Source organism: Hemicordylus capensis, chromosome 4, assembly GCF_027244095.1.
Source record: "Hemicordylus capensis ecotype Gifberg chromosome 4, rHemCap1.1.pri, whole genome shotgun sequence".
NCBI lineage: Eukaryota > Metazoa > Chordata > Lepidosauria > Squamata > Cordylidae > Hemicordylus > Hemicordylus capensis.
Genome location: NC_069660.1, coordinates 213,679,930 through 213,703,715, shown reverse-complemented (window position 1 = coordinate 213,703,715; position 23,786 = coordinate 213,679,930). Strand labels below are relative to the sequence as shown.

The window sequence follows — 23,786 nt, the reverse complement described above, 5'->3', positions numbered from 1 at the left end:
GTAATGGAATAGGATTAATTCACTTTCAGGCTGGAAAGGATGATTCATTGGAGCTGATTGCTCATTTCCAGAGACTATGGAAATCTAATAAAATCCCCAGAGGGCAGCATATTCCATCTTATTTGTTTGTTAATTCTTTGTGTAAACCGCCCTGAGCCATTTTTGGAAGGGCGGTATAGAAATCAAATGAATGAATGAATGAATAAATAAGGAATAGGTGTCTTTTGACCCTTACACCCTGATTGTAAACATGTTTACTTGGAAATAAGTCCTTTACATTTTATTGGGACTTAAGGCCAAACTACATGTTGCAAAGCAGCAAGATGTAGTGTTAGTCTAATGTCTTTGTCTCCACTGAAAGCATATTCAGGAGATGTAGGAGAGGAAAGAGAGAGGGAAAAAATACCGGGGCGTTTTCCAGATTACACGCTACAACAGGGGTAAAATGCTTCAGCTTGGCAGGATCATATTGAAAATGATCCCCAGAATCTCAAACTCCTACAACAGGAAAATACAGCTACCTGTTTGTGATGCACATGCAACACTGCAGCACTAGAACACAAAGATAAAATCCAAAAGAAGACAATGGAAATGTGAACTGCACATTGGTCTCAGTGCAGGGACTGCGATGTCACAACAGAGGAAGTACGGAAGCACACTTAGGAGATCCGTAATGACACTGCTGGAGGGTTTAATCTGGAAAGTGCCCTGGGTGAGTAATCCTTCCCTGCCTGCCACTTATCCGCGGAAATCCCCACTACGGCTGTTTCCCCTTCAGGGTTCCATACTTGTGCTCACAAGACAGACACAAGTCAAGAACTCAGGTAAAAGTGCTTGAAAAGGTGCAGCAGTTTCAAGAGAAAAGCAGTGGCTGACATTCTCCACAACGCTGATAAGTTTTGGAGAGCCTCGCAGCAGCACAGGTGCCTTTCACTCCCATTAGTGAGTGAGCAAGTGAGTTAGTGGGGAAAGGTGAAAAGGTTTGGCCATTTCCCCACTGCAAAACTTCCCTTTCCTGAGGATATGCTGCCATGCAGACACAGCTGTGGGACTAAAACAGGGCTGTGCCTGCCAATCTTGGCCTACAATCCCCATAATCCCTGGCTATTGGCCACTGTGGCTGGGAATTATGGGAGTTGTAGTTGTAGTTCAAAAATTGCTGGGGGGGCCTAAATTGAGCAGGCCTGGACTAACATCACATACATAGCTGCAAAGGTGCGACCTGTATTTCCAGATTGCTTTGTATTTCTATGTCAATCCAGGGGAAACAAGCTTGTTTAACGCCTAGTGATTAGTTCTATAATCATAGGTCCAATTTCCTGATGATACACATCTGACTGTAGGTGCATCTGTGTGGGAAGAGCTGTGGCATTTATAACTGGGCTTATTCCAAGACAGTGGGACAGGATAATACAACACTGCCACCTGAGCCTTGTTGAGACTCAAGCCTTAAAAAATAAATAAATATTGAAGTCTTTTTATTCTGCAAGCCTGTTTAAAACATGAGACAGATTAATCTTCCCCCTTTCAAGCTGAAAGAGAAAGATTCCAGCAGAAAGGTCTCCTGCTAGAAAGGAAGGAAGGAAGGGCTCTACCCACCCCGCCGCCCCCATCCGTCCTTCACATAAGAGAGATACATTGTCGGGGAACAGATTAAAACTCTTCCCCTTCATAATCTCAGGGATTTCATGGAGACAGATGAAGGGTTCTTCCTTAATTCACAGGGATGACACCCTGGTTCTTCACTGCACTCTCACTCTGGCTCAGCTTTTGGGGCAGCGGAGCACAGCTATATGAAACAAAGTAAGAAAAATGGGAAGCCCACAATCGTTTAGTTTTATTCATTTACTGGTATCATTTCCATCATTATGCTGGGTAAGTGTGAAAAGAGACTCATATATTGTAGGAAACTGGGCAGCAGGTAATCAGGCCTGCAGTTCCCTCGACCTGTTAGCTGTTCTGGTGGTGAAGGGAGTAAGGTGCCTGAGCCCTACTGCAAGAGTCCCTGGTCTGACTGACCCCTTGCATCAAATGCATCCAGCTGAAGTTTACAAATCCTTATGTCCTTCCAGAAAAAAATATTTAAAAATAGCTAGTCTCTAAAGTGCTTCATGATCCATATACGTTTAAATTATTGCTTTAGTTGTGTCTACAGGGCTGGTTCTCATGATCGCTATTATGTGGGCTCCACAGGAAGCCCAGTTTGCTGAGGTACACATGCTCCCGTGAAATGTGCCATATTAACTCAGAAAATTTCCCCAAACCCTGATTGGCACTGCACCAAATCTACATCAAGGCCGCATTGCCCACTTCAGATCCTAGATTAACAAAGTTAATCTCAATGTTCTCAGTCATGAGAACCAGCCCTTAGCCTTTTCTACAAAGAGCCTTTACTAAAAGATGCAACACAAGATACACAGAACACAAATATTCCTTGATGAATTGTGCAGAAAGGAATTTGCAGTTGCAAGTAATCACAAGGACCCAGTAATGGAAAGTCCCAGTCTATCGGAGTAGTAAAGAGAAATAGGGTTGCTGGGAAGGGATGGTATTCATGAAGTGGCCTAAAACTCATTTAATCAGGCATTAGAGCTATGTCCTACCAGCTCAGGGAATGCTTTAAAATTGTTTTAATGTTTTAATATATTTTTATTGTGTTGCTTTACTGTAAACCACTCAGAGATGTGCATTTTGGGCAGTATATAAATATTTTGAATAAATAAATAAAATTCACCTAGTACAAAATACGGCTGCCAGGGTTTGCTCTGCTGGTTTGCTGCTAGGGTTATTTAATTTATTCCCCTCTCTATTGGTTGTGATATGTCAGTTCTTAATATTTTTTTATAAATTTTAATTTTGTGATATGGTATTGTATACTGTATTTTAATTTGGGAGATTTTTCAAAAGGTAGGGTGGGATAATCATCATCATCATAAAGAAATAAATAAACCATCCCTCAGAGCACTAATGAAATGCTACCTCAAAATAATATTTCACTTCCGTGTTGAGGCCCCCTGCACAATTTGGGGGGGCATTTTGAAGGCCCCTGGCAGCACACCAGATGAGGGGGGAAGAGACATATGTGCACACACTCCTCATTGGCTCATTGGTAATTGTGGTTTCATTTGGAGAAAGCAAGGGATCTCTCAGAGGCGTCACTACAGTTTCTAGCATTCTTTGGAGGAAGCCATGACAGTTATACTGGTATAAAATCAATATAGGTCTGATGTGCAGATAGGCCCAAGGAGTCAATGGGATGATCTCTGATGAATTTTATTGCATATTCTGATAGTGTGAGAACCGCTTGTCTGCTGTATTTGTACATCAGTAATACACATTTGTTGGTGAGAGAAGTGTAAACAACTACAACAGTCAGTACGATAGCTTTACAAGCAAAAGGCGTTCATGACACAGAAAGAAGGGTACTTCTAAGGGAAGGGGCAGCACAAACCGTTCTAGAACTCTTACTTACCAGCTAAGTGGTTGGCAATCCTGGCAATGGGTTTAGGAGGCAGGGCGGGGGGCTGTTTGAGGAGGGAGAGCTGTTTCACTGGGGTGTCCTCATGGTCTCCAGAGAAAGCAGCAGGTTTTTTGGGGGGCAGTAGCAAGACTGGTTTAGATGAAGGATCTTGAGATAGGTGGACACCAGATTCACTGGACGTGGGACTTTCTTCAGACGCTAGAGAACACAACCACATCATAGACGCAACAATGTTACAAGCAAAAGCGGTAGCAGAAAGACAAGAAAAGCAGCAGAGCAATGCAGATTTAAAAACATAACTAAACAACAGAGTTTGCTCAGACATAATATATACAAAGAAAGAGTGAGGAGGGGGAGGAAGAGGAGAAGACGGAGACATTCTCCACAAATAGGCTGAAAACAAACTAGAGCTTTAGCAACTGACAGAACTTCTACCCCTTTCATCAAAGTTGCAGGTATTGCCTCATTTTGAACACATGGTCAAGAACTTGTGGACAGATTCATAGGCCAGTTTTGCTTGTGCTGGTCCACTGAAGTCAACTGGACTACACCAGCACAAATGAATTGCCTCCAATTAGGCAACACCATAACTCTTCAGACTGTTATGTATTGTAGATCTTTAGGATTGGCAGTCCATATTAGATGCATCCATATCCATCTCTCCATGGCCCAATAATTAACAAACTGTACAGAAATATCGGTGTAATTGACAGTTTTAACAGGATACTTTAGGGTAATGGTTTTCAATTTATTTATTTATTTACATTGAGGGAACATTTTCTGCAGCAGCCTGTCTTCTATGGATTCTTGCAGAGACCTCTGGGGTATATTCTAAGACACAAGTGTCAAGGTTCAGGGGCCTAAGAGTGTATCCAAGAATACAGCAAACTATCCCACATGACCATACATTTTAGAGGAAAATCAGTTGTAGTGGGCAAGGTGTTTTTTTTAGGAAAGCTTGCCATTCCCGAGCTTCCCAGACTGTATGCCCTTTCAAAGAGTCTAGATAAAGTATATAATTAATTATTTATTTAAAATATTTATACTCTGCCCCTCCAGTACACTACTGCTTGGGGCAGTTCACAACAATAATATAAAATAAAAGTAATAAAATTAACCATATTAAGTAAACAAGTTAAGAGTCAGGTTAAAAACCACAATCAGTATTAAGTTTCAAATTAAAAGTTACTTTAAAAGCTAAAAATTGAGAATGATAAAAATTAAAAACGAAAGAACCTACCAGATATAACCAAAGATGGAGCATTAAAAAGCCTCTTTAAAAAGATGTTTTTAGTTGTTTTTTTAAAAAGCTGTTCAGGGAGGGCGTTCCAAATCAAGGGGCCACAACTGAAAAGGCCCTATCTCTAGTCCTTGCCAACTGGATCTTTGTTAGTGGTGGGGCCAACTGGAGCAGGGCCTGAGGTTATGAGCGGAGGGCTCTGGCAGGTTCATATAGGTGAATGTGGTCCGACAGGTACCCCAGTCCCAAGCTGTGTAGAATTTTAAAGGTCAAAACCAGCACCTTGAATCTAGCCCGGAAGCGGACCGGTAACCAATGAAGCTGCCACAGGATGGCTGTGTACTCCTGAAGCAACTTGTAGGGATGTGCACGGACCGGTTCGGAGGCCATTCTACTGGCCTCCAGACCGGTCTGGACATGGGCTGTTCGGGGTTCGGAAGGGTAGGGTGGGGGGTTTCATTAAGGGCGGGGGGGGGCTTTACTTACCCCTCCCACGCTTTCCACCTTTGGCACCGTAGTTATTGTAAAAATCCGGCGGCAGGATCTCACCTTGCTGCCCGCTTCAATTGACGATGGCTCCTCCTCTGGTAAACAATCGGGCGGCAGGATACCTCCCTGCCGCCCCCTTGAAGCCCCCTTGAATGCCGCCCCCTTCAATGCCGCCCCGACTGCTCGCTCTTTAGAAACGGGTGACAGAGAGATTTCCTCCCACCCCCTTCCCTGCCAGCAGGCTGCAAAAGTCTTTAAGAAGCCTTTTGCGCGCGCAAAAGGCTTCTTAAAGACTTTTGCAGCCTGCTGGCAGGGAAGGGGGTGGGAGGAAATCTCTCTGTCACCCGTTTCTAAAGAGCGAGCAGTCGGGGCGGCATTGAAGGGGGCGGCGTTCAAGGGGGCTTCAAGGGGGCGGCAGGGAGGTATCCTGCAGCCCGATTGTTTACCAGAGGAGGAGCCATCGTCGATTGAAGCGGGCGGCAAGGAGAGATCCTGCCGCCGGATTTTTACAATAACTACGGTGCCAAAGGTGGAAAGCGTGGGAGGGGTAAGTAAAGCCCCCCCCGCCCTTAATGAAACCCCCCACCCCAGTGCCGGACTGCAGCTCCGCGGTTCCGTGCACACCCCTAGCAACTTGTGCCCGCAAGCATCCTTGCAGCAGCATTCTGGACTAGCTGAAGCTTCAAGGGCAGACCCATGTAGAGCGTATTGCAGTAGTAAAGTATTTGAATTTTTAAAAGTTGCTGGTGTTTTTCTCCACCAAATTTCCAGATCTTTCAGTAGTTATCCATCATTAACCTGTATGTCATCATCTTTCATCCACCACTTGGTCTTATTCTTTGGTGTTTGTGCTGTTTACATGATTTTGTATAAATAATTTTATACAAATAGGTATACGACAAATATCTATACAGTGGTCCCTCTACTTACGAAATTAATCCGTTCCGAATGCACATTTGTAAGTCGAAAAATTCGTAAGTCGAAAAGCGGTTTCCCATAGGAATGCATTGGGAACGGATTAATGCGTTCCGGAGCCTAGAAAAAAGACCCAGACCCCCAGTAAGGCTTGCAAACTGCACAGGAACATTTCTTTTCAAGAATAAACAGGCAGTAAACAGGCAGGCAAGTCAAGGAAACCCCATCTAAAAATTTGTAAGTCGAGGAAACCCCATCTAAAAATTTGTAAGTCGAAAAAACCGCATCTAAAACCGGATCTAAAACTGCCGTTTGTAACTCGAAAAATACTTATGTCGAGTAGTTTGTAAGTTGAGGGACCACTGTATACCGCTTTTCAACAAAAGTTCCCAAAGCGGTTTACATAGATAAAAATAAATATAATGGCTCCCTGTCCCCAAAGGGCTCACAATCTAAAAGCGAAACATAAGATGGAGGGGTGCTGTGCTGAGGATGGATAGGGCCAGTTGCTCTCCCCCTGCTAAATAAAGAGAACCACCAGTTTTAAAAGGTGCCTCTTTTGTTCAGTTAGCAGGGGTCCTAGCAATCAAGGTGCTTGTGCTAGGTCCTCCTCACCAGTATTTATTTCCTTTCTCTATCAGATTAGTCAGATGAGACTATTTCTGCTCAAAACATTAAAACCATGAAAAATTTATTGCCATCTCTGTACTTTAGCTATAGAACTCCAGCAGTGAGACTATCAGACCTGTTTATGTGTTAGCCTGCTGTATTCCCTGCCAAATTATTATATGGATTACATTAATAAAAATAAAACAAGAGCAATGAATCTGTTTCAATGAATCTGTTTCAAAAACTCAATCCACTGGCATTATGTTTCATTTCATAAGCAAATAAATTCCCCTTTTAAGATCAATGCTGTCCTCTTATATCATATCCAAACTGCTTATACAAGACACAATTAGATCATTTGCTACAGACAATTGCTAAAATTATGGGATTTATACATATACCTAGATAAACATAAATTTGCATAATGTATCTAGTTCAAATGCAATGTACTGTATTGCTACAATATGACTGAAAAGATGCTTTCGTCATAAATTAAGTTTTACAAGGCTATTTTTAATTTAGTTGCAGGCGTAAATATCTACAAACATTAGAAATAAAAATAATGCACATCACTTTGAGCAAGCATTAGAGAACAAACGAAGATTATTGTGCTTCTGGGTGCTCACTAGCTCCAAACTTTCACTCTGGTCACTTTATTTTTTTTAAAATGAAGTAATGTATCTCCACATTATTTCTGATGTTGCTTAGCATGAAACTCAAAAACTACCTGTTCCATCCATGATCTCTGGAGTCGGGAGCACTTCATATGTACAGGAATCCCCAGTTGCTGAACATGGATCCAGTTCTGATAGGGCTGGGAGCGAAGCCTGGCTGGAACAGAGAGTCTGCCCATTCTCCAATGATCCTTCTTCATTTTGTATGGGAAGTTCCCCATCTGAAAGAAAGCACAATGGTAATATAAGAGAGATAATAACAAGGTTTAAAATCAAACACTCTTCACAAGGAGGTAGTCTTGAAAATGTGATTTTTTCCCTCCTTCGCCTATGGGTCGAGTATCTTAATTGCAAGCACTCAACTTAGAGGTAGATAGAGCGCTTGTTAGGGACTTTAATAACATTGACACAGTCGTATTCTGGTAGACCCAATCTTCTTTAGTTCAGAATGAGAGGTGCAGAGGTTGTCCTCACAACTGGGCAGGCGAGTGGTCATGGGGCAAGGCTTGGTAAAATTATTTCCCCCCCAGGCTTATTTCCCCCCGGGTTCTCCTGTTGGGAGTGCAAAACACGCTCCCAGACAAGCACTGCTGCGTGCCTGCAGTGCGGAGGTTGCGATGTGTCCCAGCCTCCGGAAATCCCATAATGCAGCATGCAAGTGTGTGGTGCATTGTGGGTATCCCCCCAGCAATGGGCAGGCACACATGGTCAAGTAAATGCAGCTAAGGGAGCGTTCACTCCCTTAACCTTGTTTAAGAGGTGGGCTCCCTAGATGGGTTTGCCGCCAAGGCACTGCCAGGAGCTGGCTGGCTCCCGCAGGTTCCCATGCACAGCCAAGCCCACGCTTAGCTACCCTAGTCCAGTCTTGGCTGCTTGTGCGTACAGCCTTGTAAACAGTATCAGACTACAGCAGAATAAAATATGGGAAGTATATCAAGATAGCTTTTCCTTGCTCAACACATGTCTGGGACTTCTGAAAGCATCCTATTGAACATTTTTGTTGCCATCAGAGACCTGAGTATTTTGGGCAGTCCACATGCTTGTCACTCTCAGAATATAAACATGCTTAGTACTGAATTAAGGAGTTGTCCTTAGTGCTTCACATACATTATCTCAGTAATCCTTATTTACAATTATGTAAATTAATCCTTCTTACAAAGGAGCTGGTGACTGAGGCACAATGACTTTACTAAGATCAACATGTGAATTCACAATGGAGGTGAGACTTGAATCAGGAATTTGCCGATTCACAGCTCATGTTTTTAACCACTATCCAACAACCATTCAAAACAACTCTAGTGTGCCAATTCAACAGTGAGTGAGGCTAAGCCAACTAGATTGGAGGCTGTCTTTTGTGGCTGCCAATACCATGCCTCTCTCTAAACAACCAGGTAGCAATTTTTAAAACATCTAGTCAGAAGTTAAAATGACATAAGTCTATACAAACTGCTTTGCTATAGTCAGGTACATGAGACACTCTGAACATTCTCAGCCTATTTACTCATAAGTAAGTCTCACGGAGTTCACTGGCCAGACTAATGTTGTGCTGGATTTTCTGATCACAATTTTTGGCAGTCCCTCCTTCCCACTGCAGCTGCTTGTGCCTCGCAAATATATGTCCCTGAGAATACCCCAAAGAAAGCTGATTGTAGTGTGTAATATTCCCAGTGTATTTTGATATGCTTCTTCAGGGACAAGAAAATCTTACACTATGCCAGTTCACAACCACCATCGAAATCAGGGTAGGAAGTCTTGTACCCTGGTTTGCATGATTGTGTGAATTTCACACAAATCCCTCCAGCCCAGGTTGCTTATAGCGAGGTAGCCCAGCTTTTGTACCCTGCTCTCAAACAAGGTAGGAGGACTCTCCTACCTTGCTTTTTTGGTCATGTTAATAAACTTACCTTTTCTTTCAGCAGCATGTTTGGAAACAATCGAGAGCTGTGGGTACAGGGGCTGCCATATGTGAATGTACCACTCTGCAAAGCATATTCTATGACCCCATAGCTGCAGACATTTCAGCAGGGCTGGGCCTGCCTCTTGCCCCTTTGTGACTAATCAGAGAGCCTGATGTAATGAGGCTGTCCAGTCTACTGGCAGTGCAAAGCATATTTGGAAGGTCTGCAAGGACTTCAGACAACTTTGTATGCTTCCAGCTCCCTTTTTCAGCAATGGATGCCTCGTCTGGCTTAACTGTGTGATTCCTGAGTTTGCTGACCTAAACAGAAATGCTGATAGTCTGTGGCTACTAGGATAGGAGCTCTCTAACCCTCCAATCCAACCCCACATTGTAGTGTGAATGGCCCTACTATCCTATTCCACTGCCAAAATACTTAAATACATGATTGCATTTCTCTCTGTCTTTCTTTCTTGTCAAATAGATTCACATACTAGGCAGTATAGAAATGTGACAGACAAACAAACAAACAAACAAACAAACAAGCAAATAAAAAAAAGCTGTGGAGGAACCCAGTCAGGACTATGACATAGTGTGAGGCTTGCTTCCCCCACCCCCTTTTCTCCCTTTCCAATGCAACATGTCCCCCCCCCTCCAAAAAAAAAAAAGTCTCCCTCTGCTATTTGCCCTGAGAGGGAAAAAGCGATTGGTGCTTCCCTCCTGGGACAAATAGCAGATGGAGGAGATTTTTGTTGGGGAAACAGTATGGTGGGAAAGGGTCAACCACCATGATCCTGATCCAGATTGAACTCTACCATGACGGTATTTAAAGGGGGGGAAAGAGAAAGACAAGTATGTAAGCATGTGTTTAGTATCATGAGTACTTTGACACATACTGCAATAGTTCACTAATAAGGCTCTATCAGGGTGAACTGCTGCAATAAGAGTAAAAATAGTGTAAGATTTTCTTGCCCCTGAAGAAGAATGTAAGTTGAAACTATTGAACATACTGAGCACTATAATCAGTGTTCTAGTTTTGAGCACCAGTTTGCTTCTGTCTAGAGGTCTTTGTATTGTGCCTTCATTCTTTCTATTTGCCTACTGTAAGGTAAAGAAAAATGTATTAGAAAAACATTCCATAATTTCAGGCATATCCAAAGACAACAGAATAATCCTAAATCTGGAATCTTAATGCTTACTTGGAAATATACCTCATTGGACTCAGTGGGACAGGGGTGGCTCAGGACATCTTGTTGCCTAAGGCAAAGGACAATATGATGCCCTTCCCTCATCTGCGGGTGGGTGCTCGGCCTTCTCCAGCAGTAATACATGAGAACTCTCAGACTATGCCAGGCAGTGGAGGCAGTGGCATTCCTAGCTCAAGTTGGGTGGGGGAGAAGAATAGGTGTGCCCCAGCCGGGTGAGGAAGAGAAAATGAAGAGTTTGGCCCAGTGAAGTGAGGAAGAATGGCAGTCGTGATGGTGGGGTAGTGCTCATGACAGTGGGGGGCCTGGCACTTGCTGCCCTCTGTGCCCTTCCTGCAAATGCACCTGAGCTGACTGCCTCACCCTGCCTTATGGAAGGGCTACCTCTGCAGTGGGACATATTTCTGAGTAAACATGCAAAGGACCAGGCTGCACAGCTGTAGATGTTGATAAAAATGTGGATAAATAAGCTCATCATGGCGACCTAGTTCATACTATGGAGAATAAAATGGATTGTCTCTCAGCTTGACAGAGGTACCCAAAAAAGGGTCTGTCCATGAAGTGATTATTCCATCTCAGAGTTAATTTGAACGTGCCAGTTATCAAGCAAATAATGTGAAAGCAAAGTTACACAACTGCCTTTCTTGGGGTACTTTTGAAATGAAAAATCAATTGGTTTCTGCTATGAAAATGCAGATTTTTGTATGATTTTCTTCCTCTGCAGTTTTATACTTTGGAAGAGTCGACACCGACTTAACGGCACTTAATCAATCAATCATTGATAGTTAGATCGATATATTATTATTATACAGATCAGTAAAATTATTAAAGAGATTTCTCAATTGCTACCAGCAATACTGAGTTTATTTCAATCTTTTAGCCAACAGATAGAAGAACTTACAGTGAGTGCAAAGCATGTTCTAACGTTATAGTCTTCAAACCTTTCATTTGAATTAATTTCTGTAGCAAGAGTTCATCTTCTTACTTATCATACATTGTTTGGGGCAAGAAATACAGCAGCTGAATTGGAGGACATTTCTGATGCACCAAACAAAAATGTATTCCTAGCAAAGAATTATATACATTTCATTATCACTTGGAACCAATAATTTATTCGGTCTATGAACAAGGGCGACAAATATTTCTGAATATTCCTAATGGCAGAGCACTAAAAATTATGCTTTTGCCCTTTAAGGATCCTTGAGAAGGTAGACTCTCCTGCTCCTTTTTCCTAGGATTATTGAGAATATAATCTTTTAGTTTTTCTGGTTATTAGCAAAGGATTTGGAGAGGATTACAGAGATGGAGCAGGATAGTAAAATTACAATCAGCAGAAACCTGTGCTATAGGTTTCCCAATTCTCAGTGGAATCAACAAAAGGAGGTCATATTTATAAGAACTATGGGGTTTAGTTTGCTGTTAACCTTTACCACTCAATGTTAACCTCACATACTCTGCTCTTTATTCCACAACCAATTCAGTAACGTTATTCTCAATTTATACTAGTGAACTCTTAAGAGTTTAATTATAGATCTTCCAATTAAGGCAGATGTTAAGGCAGATGCGTAGCAGCAATATGTGTGGCAATTGCTCCTGATTAAGCAGATGTCTGGCACCTAAGTGCAGTACTTGCCAAGGCAGAGAAAGACACAGTACGATTGCTAGTTGGACAGAACTGTCCCTCCACAATTTTATTACACTGTTAGCTGTGGAATTTATTAGATGTACAAACAAAAAACTAGTACTCTTGGCAATTTACTAATAACTACCATTTCTCTCAGACAGAAATTAAAATGATCATTGTTTATTTGCATATGCTATTCCATTTGAATAGATACAAACTTCAAATTGCCAATCGACTAGAATCAGGATCAAGGTAAACAACTAGTAGGGCCACCTCCCTGGCAATTTTACCCCTACTAACTGGGCAAAGAGGCACTTTTTGAAGCGAAAATATATATCTTTTATACCGGTATTTAGCAGGGGAACAGCAACTACCTGTATTCAGCACAGCATAGCATCCCTTCCAGTGGCTGGTGTCTACTTTGTGTTTCTGTGAGCCTCTTTGAGACAGGGAATGATTTTCTTATTCTTTTGAATTTTAGAGTTCATCTGCTTTGAAAATGCTTGTTAAAAAGTGGTATATAGCCCCTTCCTTGCTGATTTTTAAATCTCTATTGAAGACTTTTCTTTTTTGCCAGGCTTTTGCCATGTAGTTTATCTATTTGGTTTTTTCTTTTTTGTTAGTTACTTTAGTTTTTAATTTAGAATGTAATTTTAATGTTGTCTTGCTTTGCATGTTTTTGTACACTGACCAGAGTCTTCGGAGTGGACGATATATTAAATGTTTCTCAGATAGATAGATAGATAGATAGATAGATAGATAGATAGATAGATAGATAGATAGTGGCTAACATTCTGGTAAGTAGTAGTAATAGTAGTAGTAAAGCATATATAACTGAATACTAATAAGCATATATTACGGGGTACATTAAGGCTATATTACTCAACAGTACTTCTCAGGAGTTACACTAAAGGACTACTTAATTTTGATAGGACTACTCAGTAGTAATTAGTCTGGCTGACAGTCTGTATTTTCAGAAACATTTTAAAATAAATATCTGGTTTTAAGTGTGTGTGTGGGGATATTGTGGTACCAGAACTTAGCAACATCATCTTCTATCTGAGGAAAAATGTTTATTTAATAATCATCCCTGAGACTTAACATACTTATTGAAAATGCACTATGGGATCATAGCAGAGTTATACTTCAGCTCACTATTTTCACATTCTAAGAAAACTTCAAAGTTGTAAGGAGTCACCCTTGAAAGATCAAGGAATAATCTAGCTTTCTTCTACCAGTTCTGACTGGTGGCCAGTCCAGTGAACCTAGCAATCCTATATAAGCTCTAATTAATAGATGCTCCAGGTTAATGCTGCTTCATTTCTAAATATTGCTTCATTTGTAAAAAGGAGATGCACCAAGGATCAAATCTGCCTGAAAACCATGCATTTTGTCATGAAATTATTTCTCCTAATTCCAGGTGTGTGTGTGTGTGTGCGATGACTGTGGTTACTTAGACTCACTTCAGATGCTGAAAACAAACCTCTATGTAAATTATCCTAGCCGAGGAAGAACATCCAGGCCCACACAACTACACTGACAGAGATGCCAATTCCTGGTGGTGATTCACATGAATGCAACAGGAAAAAACTGGGCCACCATGTCCATATGAGTCACTGCCAGAAAGTCGCATTTGTTAGTGCAGTTACATCAGGGTAGACAATACTTCCTCAACAGGATAGCTTCCAGTGGGGATACTTGGCACTAAGAGTTTTAGAGCTTCCACCTGGCTGGCAAGAGAAAGGTACTCCATACCAGTTCAGTCATCCTCTTTTAAATTATTAGTTCCCATTCTATAAAACTGAGCCCTGACACTTAGCACTGATGTTAAGCCCTGGATCAAATTAAGCTGTATCCACAGTCTTTCAAAATGACATTTCTGCCTTTCTCTTGGCAGTGAGAATGGCACAACACCTCCAATCATTTAAAATCTCAGCATCAAGCAGACAGCCTTCAATGTGGATAATATACTGGTGTTCATCAGGACATTGTGCCCAAAGTATACCTTGTTCAAAAGAAAAAAATGTAAAATTGATCATTAACAGCACAACAATAGATCAAAGGCTTACGTGCAGGGGGCTTTTATGAAGTCAAGTATGTCCTGGTCTGAATTAATCACATAGATCTCTGACTTAACTGATCAGACTTTTTTTTATAAAGTAAACATACTTTTTGAAGTACCGAATGCTGTTCAGAATAAACAGAGTACAAGTAAAAGGAAAGAAACCTGAAGGTCAGCTAAGAGTGCATTCATACACTCACATTACCATTTCTTTATATCTGGAACTACTTGGAGAAAATCTCCTTACCAGTGGAGAATTCTGGTGTATTCCAGAAGCTGAATTTGGCCAAATTAATACCATACCTTAGCAGTGTAAGGACCACTTCTTCCTGCACTGCTCCAGTAATGTGTGTATCTTGGAACTATGTTGGTGGGGAAGGGTGTTATTGGTCCCATTCAGGTGGTCCTGAGATAAACATGTCACCAAAGCAGTGTAGGAAGAAGCCACATACATGTGCTTGCCCTACTGCTAAGTTAAAATGTGAGTTGAGCCTTATTCTGTTGTAGTGAAAACAACAAACCTATGACAACTTAAAGGGCAACATGTTATTGTCTAATAACATGAATTCCATATTAGAACAAACATATGGCCTATCTATTCCAAATATTATCTTAATATAAACTGGTTCAGTTCCCTTGAAGCAAATAGAGTGAATATTCCAAATACCAGAATTAACATTAAATATGCAAAGCATTTGGAAATATGACCAGCAGTATCTGTTAAGGTTTATTTGTTCCTGCATTGACTAAGAAGACAGTTTTCTATAGGGAAACTCATCATCACCAGACAATGTTTGAATGTAGATTTTAAAGACACTCAAAACCTCACAGTATCTTTTTAATAGGTTCTATTATGTATTAAAACTAGGCAGATGTTTTGTAAAACTCTACTGCTTGGGATCAATAATATAGGAACTACCTGCTTTATTATGCAATTTGAGTAGTCCCAGAGCAGCACAATGTTCAAGAGAAAGGATGTATAATTTAAGCTAACAACTGAATGTTTTCCTCTCTTTTTAGGCTTTTTCAAAGTATAAATTATTATTTATTTGATTTCTATACCGCCCTTCCAAAAATGGCTCAGGGCAGTTTACACAGAGAAATAAGAAATAAATAAGATGGATCCCTGTCCCCAAAGGGCTCACAATCTAAAAGAAACACAAGATAGACACCGGCAATGGTCACTGGAGGTACTGTGCTGGGGGTAGATAGGGCCAGTTACTCTCCTCCTGCTAAATAAAGAGAATCACCACGTTAAAAGGTGCCTCTCTGCTAAGTTAGCAGGCATATAAACTGGGGGGGGGGGGATCAAAGAAAAGAAACAGAAAAGAGGGACATACAAAAGCCATTATTACAAGACTGAAAAGCAATTATCAACATTTAAGTAGATATTATATTTTGATTTCAAGAATTCAATCAAAGGACATCAGGTATTCACAAACACAAGGACATCTCCCCACGAGGCAAGGTGAGATGATGGCCTCAGGTGGTGAGTGTAACATTGGGTAGCAAGTGCAAGCACCCGCCCTTGCTGTGGGCATAATCCACCTGCTTAGGACCATCACTCCAGCCTCACCTCTGCTGCCACCATGCTCCTCCTTGTGCATTCCCCCCATCACCTGGAGTCTCACGCCCTCTACATTCCCACCCTGCCTAAGCAGCCAGACACCACCAATCTTTCCCCTGTGATCTCATCTTCTGGGTGCATTTTGCCCTCTGGTGTGCTGCTGTTTGATTGGCTTCTGGGTGCTTCCCAGACTAGCTGCTTAACAGCAGCAACATGCCTCTGTTCAGGCAAGTCACATTCAAAACATAAACGGGGGTGGGGGGCAGTCTCATGGAAACTAACAACCTGGGGGGGAAAGCAACTTTCTTACGCTGGATATACGGTGTCCTAGCTCTATATCGAAGCGATTAAATTTGAATCAAGGCATTGGAAATGTGAACAGCACCCTGCTGTCTGCAGTGTCACAACACAGTGGGACTGCAGTGTCACAACATAGGAAGTATGGAAGCACACTTCCAAGATACGACGTGACCCTGTTGCAGGGTCTAATCTGGAAAGTACCCTGATGATTCATGCTGGTTTCTGCCGATTGTCATGCTCTTTCTCTCCTGCTCTGTCCCTTCAGCACCAACTTTGGTGTTGAAGAGACAGCAGGCAAGAGAGCAAAGTTGTCGCTTAAGGGACAGAGCAGGAGAGAAAGTGAGTGACAAACAGTAGAAGTCAACAGGATGTTGAAGCTACTGACTAGTGTCCATGTTTAGGGAGGAGGAATTCCCCAGTGCACCTTCATGCCCTCGCACACTAAATTACTGGCATGGGCATTGCCTCAGTTGGAAAAGAGGGAAGTATATTCACTCCACTCCTTCACCTATCAGTGGGAATAAAGATCCATGCTCCGCCCTGGGAGCCCAGCGGACCAACAACCTCCGTCCCAGCTGATCATCTCATCTTCAGCAGCCCCTGCCTTAAATGAACCCTACATTGAGGACACTCCTCCCCCCGCTTCCAGCTTGCTCCTTCTCCTTTGGCCAGGCAAGTGGATTGGCTACCCAACCTCTGGCCTCCCAAAGGGCTTTTTTCTCCAACTCATAGGAACATAGGAAACTGCCATATACTGAGTCAGACCATTGGTCTATCTAGCTCAGTATTGTCTTCACAGACTGGCAGCGGCTTCTCCGAGGTTGCAGGGCAGGAATCTCTCTCAGCCCTATCTTGGAGAAGCCAGGGAGGGAACTTGAAACCTTCTGCTCTTCCCAGAGCAGCTTCATCCCGAGGGGAATATCTTGCATTGTTCACACATCAAGTCTCCCATTCATATGCAACCAGGGCAGACCCTGCTTAGCTATGGGGACAAGTCATGCTTGCTACCACAAGACCAGCTCTCCTCTCCACCCCCCTTCCTAGCATTTTAACACAAGGCTGCAGCTGTGGGGCAGACGTCATCATTATTCCATCTCCACCACTCTGCTGCCTCTTGGGCTGCACCAGACCATCCCTCAGCAGCTGTTGCCCACCTCTCCAAGCCCTTCCTATCTTCTGGGAGGCAATTGCTGGGGTTGTCCCGGCAACCGGAGCCTCCTGCCTCTCTCGGCACATCACCGTTTGACCTGGTAAACAACCCTGTTTCATGGAGTAGGGTGGGGAAGTCCGACAACTAGATAAGCAAACAGTCACACACCTGAGGGCAAAGCGCGCCCAGGTGAGCTTGGCACAGGGGAAACAGGAGCAGCATCTGAGCTATTTAGGCAGGAAGTGGAGAAAATACAGCACTAGCTGCTGATGAGGAAGGTGAGGTTGGTGGAGGCGGCAGAGTAACATGTTGCCTGTACCTCAAGTACTGAAAGGTGACAAGTTGGTCCTTACAGAGACCTGTGGTTGTAGTTTGCCTTCCTAAAGTCTAAACACTTTAGTTAATGTTGACATTTGGGCAACATGCTGAATCATTTACTTATTCAATAAGTGGAGCTTTGTTTTTATTCCAATTGATAACTGAAAGTTTCTCAGAAACTTCAACACTGACAACTCCAAGACATCTTCAATACTTCAGCAAGTAATCAACTAGTTTGAAAAAAAACTGATCACTTTAAAAAAAATAGTTCTAGGGCTGTTCAGGTTATGTCCATTGGTGGACGGGAGCAAGTTGATGATACACATCGCCAGCAATATACCCAAAAGATGTACTCAGCCTGCTGTTAAGACATTAATTATAATATCAGATATTGAGCACAGAGGCAATCAAAGTTGTGCAATTTGTTTTCAATTACTGTTGCTTGATTTTTTAAAAAAAGTGTAATATATTTTATATGAGAGTATTCTAAAGCTAAGCCACCTAATGGCGCAGTGGGGAAGTAACTTGCCTAGGAAGCAAGAGGTTGCTGGTTCGAATCTCTGCTGATATGTTTCCCAGTCTCTGGGAAACACCTATACTAGGCAGCAGTGATATAGGAAGATGCTGAAAGGCATCATCTCATACTGCATAGGAGATGGCAATGGTAAACCCTTCCTGTATTCTACCAAAGAAGATGACATGGTTCTTTGGTCACCAGAAGTCGACACCGACTTAACGGCACAACTTTACTTTACTTTATTCTAAAGCTATGATATACTATAGGTAACTAATAAAAAGACATAGTAGATTTCAGCAAAATCATTTGCACAGTAAGTTATTATTACATTATAAATTCTCATTTCCAGAAAGGTAGAACAAAACTATAAAATGTCTTGGCTGGATATTGCTAAGGAAAATTTTATGTAATACAAATAAAACTGGCTCAGAGAGATGTTTAAGCTGTCTATATAAATGTCAAAATTCTGCACTGCATAGTCCCCTTCATTACAAATTCATACATTCCCCAGCGATGGACAAGAAGTACTTTGTTAGCTGTGAACATAGATCTACTGCACTGAGTTATATGAGCTGGAAAGCTTACAAATGATTATCTATACAGGAATGTGAATAGCTTTTTAAAACAATTCAAGGACTATATAGCAAAACTATATAGCATAAACTACGCTAAAGCTTTAGATGGTGTTTAATAAGGGATTATGAACATTTATGGGGGGCACGTCTATCACTGGCTATGAGCCATGATTACAAAACTGAACTTCCACATCCAAAGACTGAATACCTCTGAATAGCAAAAGGGGAGGGCGTTGCCTCCAAGCCCTGTCTATAAATTTCCAAGAGGCATTTGGGTAATTATTGCTGGAAAGAAAATGCTGGACTAGATGAATCTTTGGACTCATCCAGCAGGGCCCTTCTTAAGTTTTTCTTAATGTTTTTAAAGATGTAAGAGATATAAAAAAATATAAATACAATTAAAACATTAATAAGATTATATAACTTCTAAATTAACTATTTTACTGTATGTAACCTCGCACCACTATTTTTAAAAATGTGTAGCCTTGGTAGAAGCTTAAGAAGCTGTTCTGGATTTAAAAAAACTAAACACAAGCATAAAATTACATAATGCAACAATATTATTTACATTTAAACTACAACTTGTCTTTATGAACTTTCTATTATTCGTTACATTTGCATCCAATATTTCCTCTAAAGAGCTCAGAGAAGCATACAGGAGATTCCCAGGCAGCCTCCCATCCAGATACTGACTAGAAGAGTTGCTTAGCTTCAGAGATGAAATATTCTCTGAGCCATTCTCTCCTGTTAAGGTCAGTGCACATAGGATGGTTCCTCAAGCCACACCCCTTTTCTTGGCCACTTCCATGCCTTGCATGGCCAAATCAGGGCAATATACAAATGCATCCATAGTAATTCCCATTATTGTGGTACTGCAAAAAATGCTGCCGCAAAAGTAAAAAGGAAATCACTGTCAGCTCTATCTGTGAATTGTCCACTTCCAGCTAAAGCTTCCCTTACATAAAAGTAATCAAACATAGCCTGGAAGAGGGCTGCAGCTGCTCTGATGTAGCAGAAATTGCCTATGTTAGGAATTCCTAATCTTGAGTCTCTAGGTATTGTTGGGCTACAATGCCTATCATCTCCAGTCTCAATGACAAAAGGTCATTATGAATGGGGATGATGGGAGTTGTAATCAAGCAACATTGGGGATCCAAGATTGAGAACCCCTAGCCTATGTGAACTATCCACCCTATTTTATCAGAACCTACAGTATGAACATTCCATTTCAGTTGGGGCTATAGGACTTATTAAGCATAATTAAATGTGATAAATCTAGGAAGGAACTAAATGTGATAAATCTAGGCAACCTGCTTGAGAGCTACCTGGAATGGTAAAGTATGAACAGCTTTATGATGTGAGGTAAAGAGAATGTGATCCATATGGATTGCATGGGGAAGGAGCTGTACTAGCAGCAATGAGAGGGTACCTACTAGAAGTCCAAGACTCATAAAAATCTAAAATGGAGTATGAGTACCATTTCAGTTATTGCACTGCAGAGGGGGGAAACCACAATTTTCTTGTGGCATTTGGGGAAAAAAGGGAGTAAAACTACTAGAACTGCATTTGGTCATTCATCCAATGCAATAGTCCTGTTCCTATCTACTGAACAAAAATATTACTGTTTCTTTGTGGCACATCTTAAAAGTATCATAATCTGTGGCTGCAAATGCACAGTCTTTAAAATCAGCTAAGTGGAAAACAATTGCCAGGTCAAAGTCAACAGAAGTTTCAGGCGAAATGTAGCATTTGACTTGACATCTTATCTGAGAGATAATACATGTCACAGTAAAAGGCCCAATAGTTATAAAATGGCTAAAATATGATCAAAAGCCCCTCACACATGCGAAATAATGGCTGGGTTCAGATGAAAGGTGTGCTAACCAGAGTTAAGAGTTAAGAACTTATACTAGGGTTTGAATTTCGAGACAAACAACAGGCAAATGTCAAGGTTGCTGACCTGTAACTTGGGTTCTTCTAGTGGTAATCTGTGCTCAACACAATTGGGCTTTGCGCCTGCACAGAGACCTTGTTGGAGTCTTTCCAAGCTGAAGTTTTCTCTCTGAAATGGGCGGTAGTACCGCCCCCTCTAGAGCAGTACACCTGTGTCCCAGCAGTCCTCCTCAGTCACTGAGTCCGGCAACCTAAAAGACTAAGAGGGGAGGATAGGTGGGCGTGTAAGAGCACAGATGACTACTAGAAGAACCCAAGTTACAGGTAAGCAGCCTGGTGTTCTTCGACATGGTGTCTGTGCTCAACATGATTGGGTGCATAGCAAGCTGCATTTTGTGCAAATCTTACCTCGAGGTGGGACTTCATGCGAAGAGTGATTGTAAGATTGTGGTACCAAAGGTAGTGTCCCTGCGGGAGCAGATGTCTAAGGCGTAGTGTTGCATAAAGGAGTGCGGTGACGCCCATGTGGCAGCCTGGCAGATGACATCCAGGGGAATGGCTCTATCGAACGCAGTGGATGCCGCCATGGCCCTGATGGAGTGGGCCTTCAGAGACGAAGGTGGCTGTTTCTTTGTGATCTGATAGCACAACGTGATGGCACGGGTCCCACAGTGAGAGATAGTCTGAGTGGAAGCCTGCCTGCCACAGCTGGGGCCCAAGTGAGAAAGGAAGAAGGCCAGAGAGGAACACCAGTCTTTTGTCCGATGGACATAGTGAGTTAGAGCTCTTCTAACATCTAGTGTGTGTAGGCGGCGCTGGGCGTCGTCCAATGGGTTCAGAAAAAATACAGGCAGAGAGACAGGTTGTGATCAGTGAAAGGAGGAGATGACTTTGAGGAGGAAGGTGACATCTGTCCGGAGCACCACCTTGTCCTTGTGGAAAATCAATTAAGGTGAATCTACATGGAGGGCCCTTAGTTCACTTCTGCAGCGAGCAGAAGTGATGGCCACTAAAAAGGCCACCTTTCAGGAGAGGAGGTTTTCCGAGGTGGAGTCCATGGGTTCAGACAGGGGCCCCATCAAACATGTAAGTACAAGGGAAAGGTCCCAGGAGGAGGCCATAACAGGAGCATCCGGGTATAGGTAGGAGAGGCCCTTCAAAAAACGCTTAAAAGTAGAGTTTCGAAAGCAGGATGTAGAGCTTTGAGAGGAATGGGTGATGATGGCGGCCAGATGAATGCTGAGGGATGGCATTTTCAAGCCCAATTCTTTTAGAGAGAGAAGATAAGAACAGACGTGCTGGGTGGAGCACATTTCCGCCCCTTTGTATGATAGGAAGTGTAGGAAACGTGTTCATTTATGCTGATAGGACTTTAATGAAGCAGGTTTGCAGGAAGCTGCAAGGATGAATTGGAGATTTGGTGGAAAGGCGGCCTGATCCACCATGCCATGAGGAGGATGACATCGGGATGCAGCAACTGCCTGGACTGCTGAGACAGAAGATAAGGTAGTGGGCGGAGGTGGTAATACATGCCTGCCGAGAGTTAGAGGAGGTGGGGGAACCAGGGTCTCTTGGGCCACCATGGGGTAATGAGGATACATCCTGCTTGGACCTGCAGAAGTTTCAGTAGGATCCTGGGGATCAGAATAATGGGAGGAAAACAGATATGCTGGAAGTCCTGTCCATGAAATTGTGAAGGCGACGCCTAGGGATTGACAGCCAAGGCCCGCTCTGGATCTGTTGAGGTAGAATTTTGTGGTAGTATTTTCAGTTTGAATAGTGATGGTAGATTGAAGGAAGGAAACCACATAGAGCTCTGAAAATTGCCAAGAGCTCTAGGTGATTGATGTGGTGGGTAGCTTCCAACACTCTCCAAAGACCCTGAAGGTGGAGGTGTTCCATGTGTGTTGCCCAGTCCGTCGCTGAAGAGTCTGTATTCAGAACAAAGCGGGAAAGCAGAAGATGGAATGGAGACCCAAAACATAGGTCGTCTAGCACCAATGGAGGGATAGGTAGATGTGTAGTGGCACACAGTCAGCAGCTTTGAGGGTCACGTTGGGGATGACAGTTGTGTAGAAACCAGTGTTGTAGCGGTCAGTATCTGAGCCGAGCCTGAGGAAGTACTTGAGTGGTGGAGGCCATATAGCCGAGGAGCTGTTGGATAACGCGAGCCCTGTGGCAATGATGGGTTGCTACCGTACTTGCCAGGGAAAGGATAGACTGAATCCTGAGTTTGGGTAAGTAGAGTCTTGCATGGGCAGAGTTGAAGAGGAGACATAGGAACTCTATGCAACACTTTGGTGTGAGTTTGGATTTCTTGTAGTTGATTTAGAGGCCGAGACTGGTTAGGAGGAATATGGTGGATTGGAGCGTCTGCTGAAGGTCACACAGGCTGTCTGCTACCAGTCTAAGTATAGAAAGAGTTGTATGCCCTGTTGCTGTAGAAATGCCACGATGGGGGCCATAGATTTTGTAAAGACGTGTGGCGCGGAGGCGAGTCCGAAGGGCAGAGCCCTGAACTGATAAGTCTTGCCCTGTACTGTAAAGCAGAGGTAACAACGGTGTTGCAGACGGATAGTAAGATGGTAAAACGCATCCCTGAGATCCAAGGAGACAAACCATGTGCCTCTGCATAGGAGGATGAGGATGGTAGGTATGGTGACCATCCAGAAGCGTTTGCAGATTATGCAACGGTTGAGCAGTCAAAGGTCTAGGATGGGACAGAAGTCTCCGTCTGTCTTTGGGACTGTGAAGTAAGAGGAGTGGAAACCCTGGGAATTTGGGTTGAGAACCAGTTCTATTGCTTGTTTGTGTAGTAGCGATCTGACTTCTGACAGCAGAGTAGGAGCAGGAATCGTAAGAACAGGGAGGTTGAATGGGGGTATGGAAGAGAATTCCAGAGCATAGCCGATTTGGATGATTGTGAGGATCCTCAAATCTGATGTGACTGGATCCCAAGCTGGGAGAAAGGGAGAAAGGTAGGTCCTGAGTTGGCGCTGGAACAAGGAGTCTGCTTTTGGGGGGAACAGGTGCCAGTTTGGACTTTGGACTGGCACTGTGTGGTGAAAACTGGTCATGTCCCATAGGGTTGGTATCTTGGAGAGTGAAAGGAACAATCCCCCTGTTGATACAGCAGTGGGGCCACTGTGGAGGTACCCGGTTGGACCTGTAGGGTCTAGTAGCCTGGGGCTGGTGGCTCATAGAGAGAGCAGTGTTACAGAGGTGTTGAACCTTTTGAAGGGTTTCATCTGTCTTTTCTCCAAAGAGGGC

At 42.8% G+C, this 23,786-nt stretch overlaps 1 protein-coding gene across 13 annotated transcripts in view; it reads right to left on the bottom strand.

Annotated features, from left to right (window-relative positions):
• The window catches only part of PHACTR1 (phosphatase and actin regulator 1), a 451,342-nt gene that overhangs the window by 57,002 nt on the left and 370,554 nt on the right, over positions 1 to 23,786 (bottom strand). For 11 of the 13 annotated variants that reach the window (XM_053250895.1, XM_053250896.1, XM_053250902.1 and 8 more), the window contains 2 exons: positions 7,462 to 7,629; positions 3,473 to 3,679 (listed from right to left, as the gene is read on the bottom strand). In XM_053250895.1, coding sequence (XP_053106870.1) covers positions 3,473 to 3,679; positions 7,462 to 7,629 — 375 coding nt within the window. The remainder of the gene's footprint in view (positions 1 to 3,472; positions 3,680 to 7,461; positions 7,630 to 23,786) is intronic. The other 2 variants (XM_053250898.1, XM_053250897.1) reach the window with 1 other exon arrangement.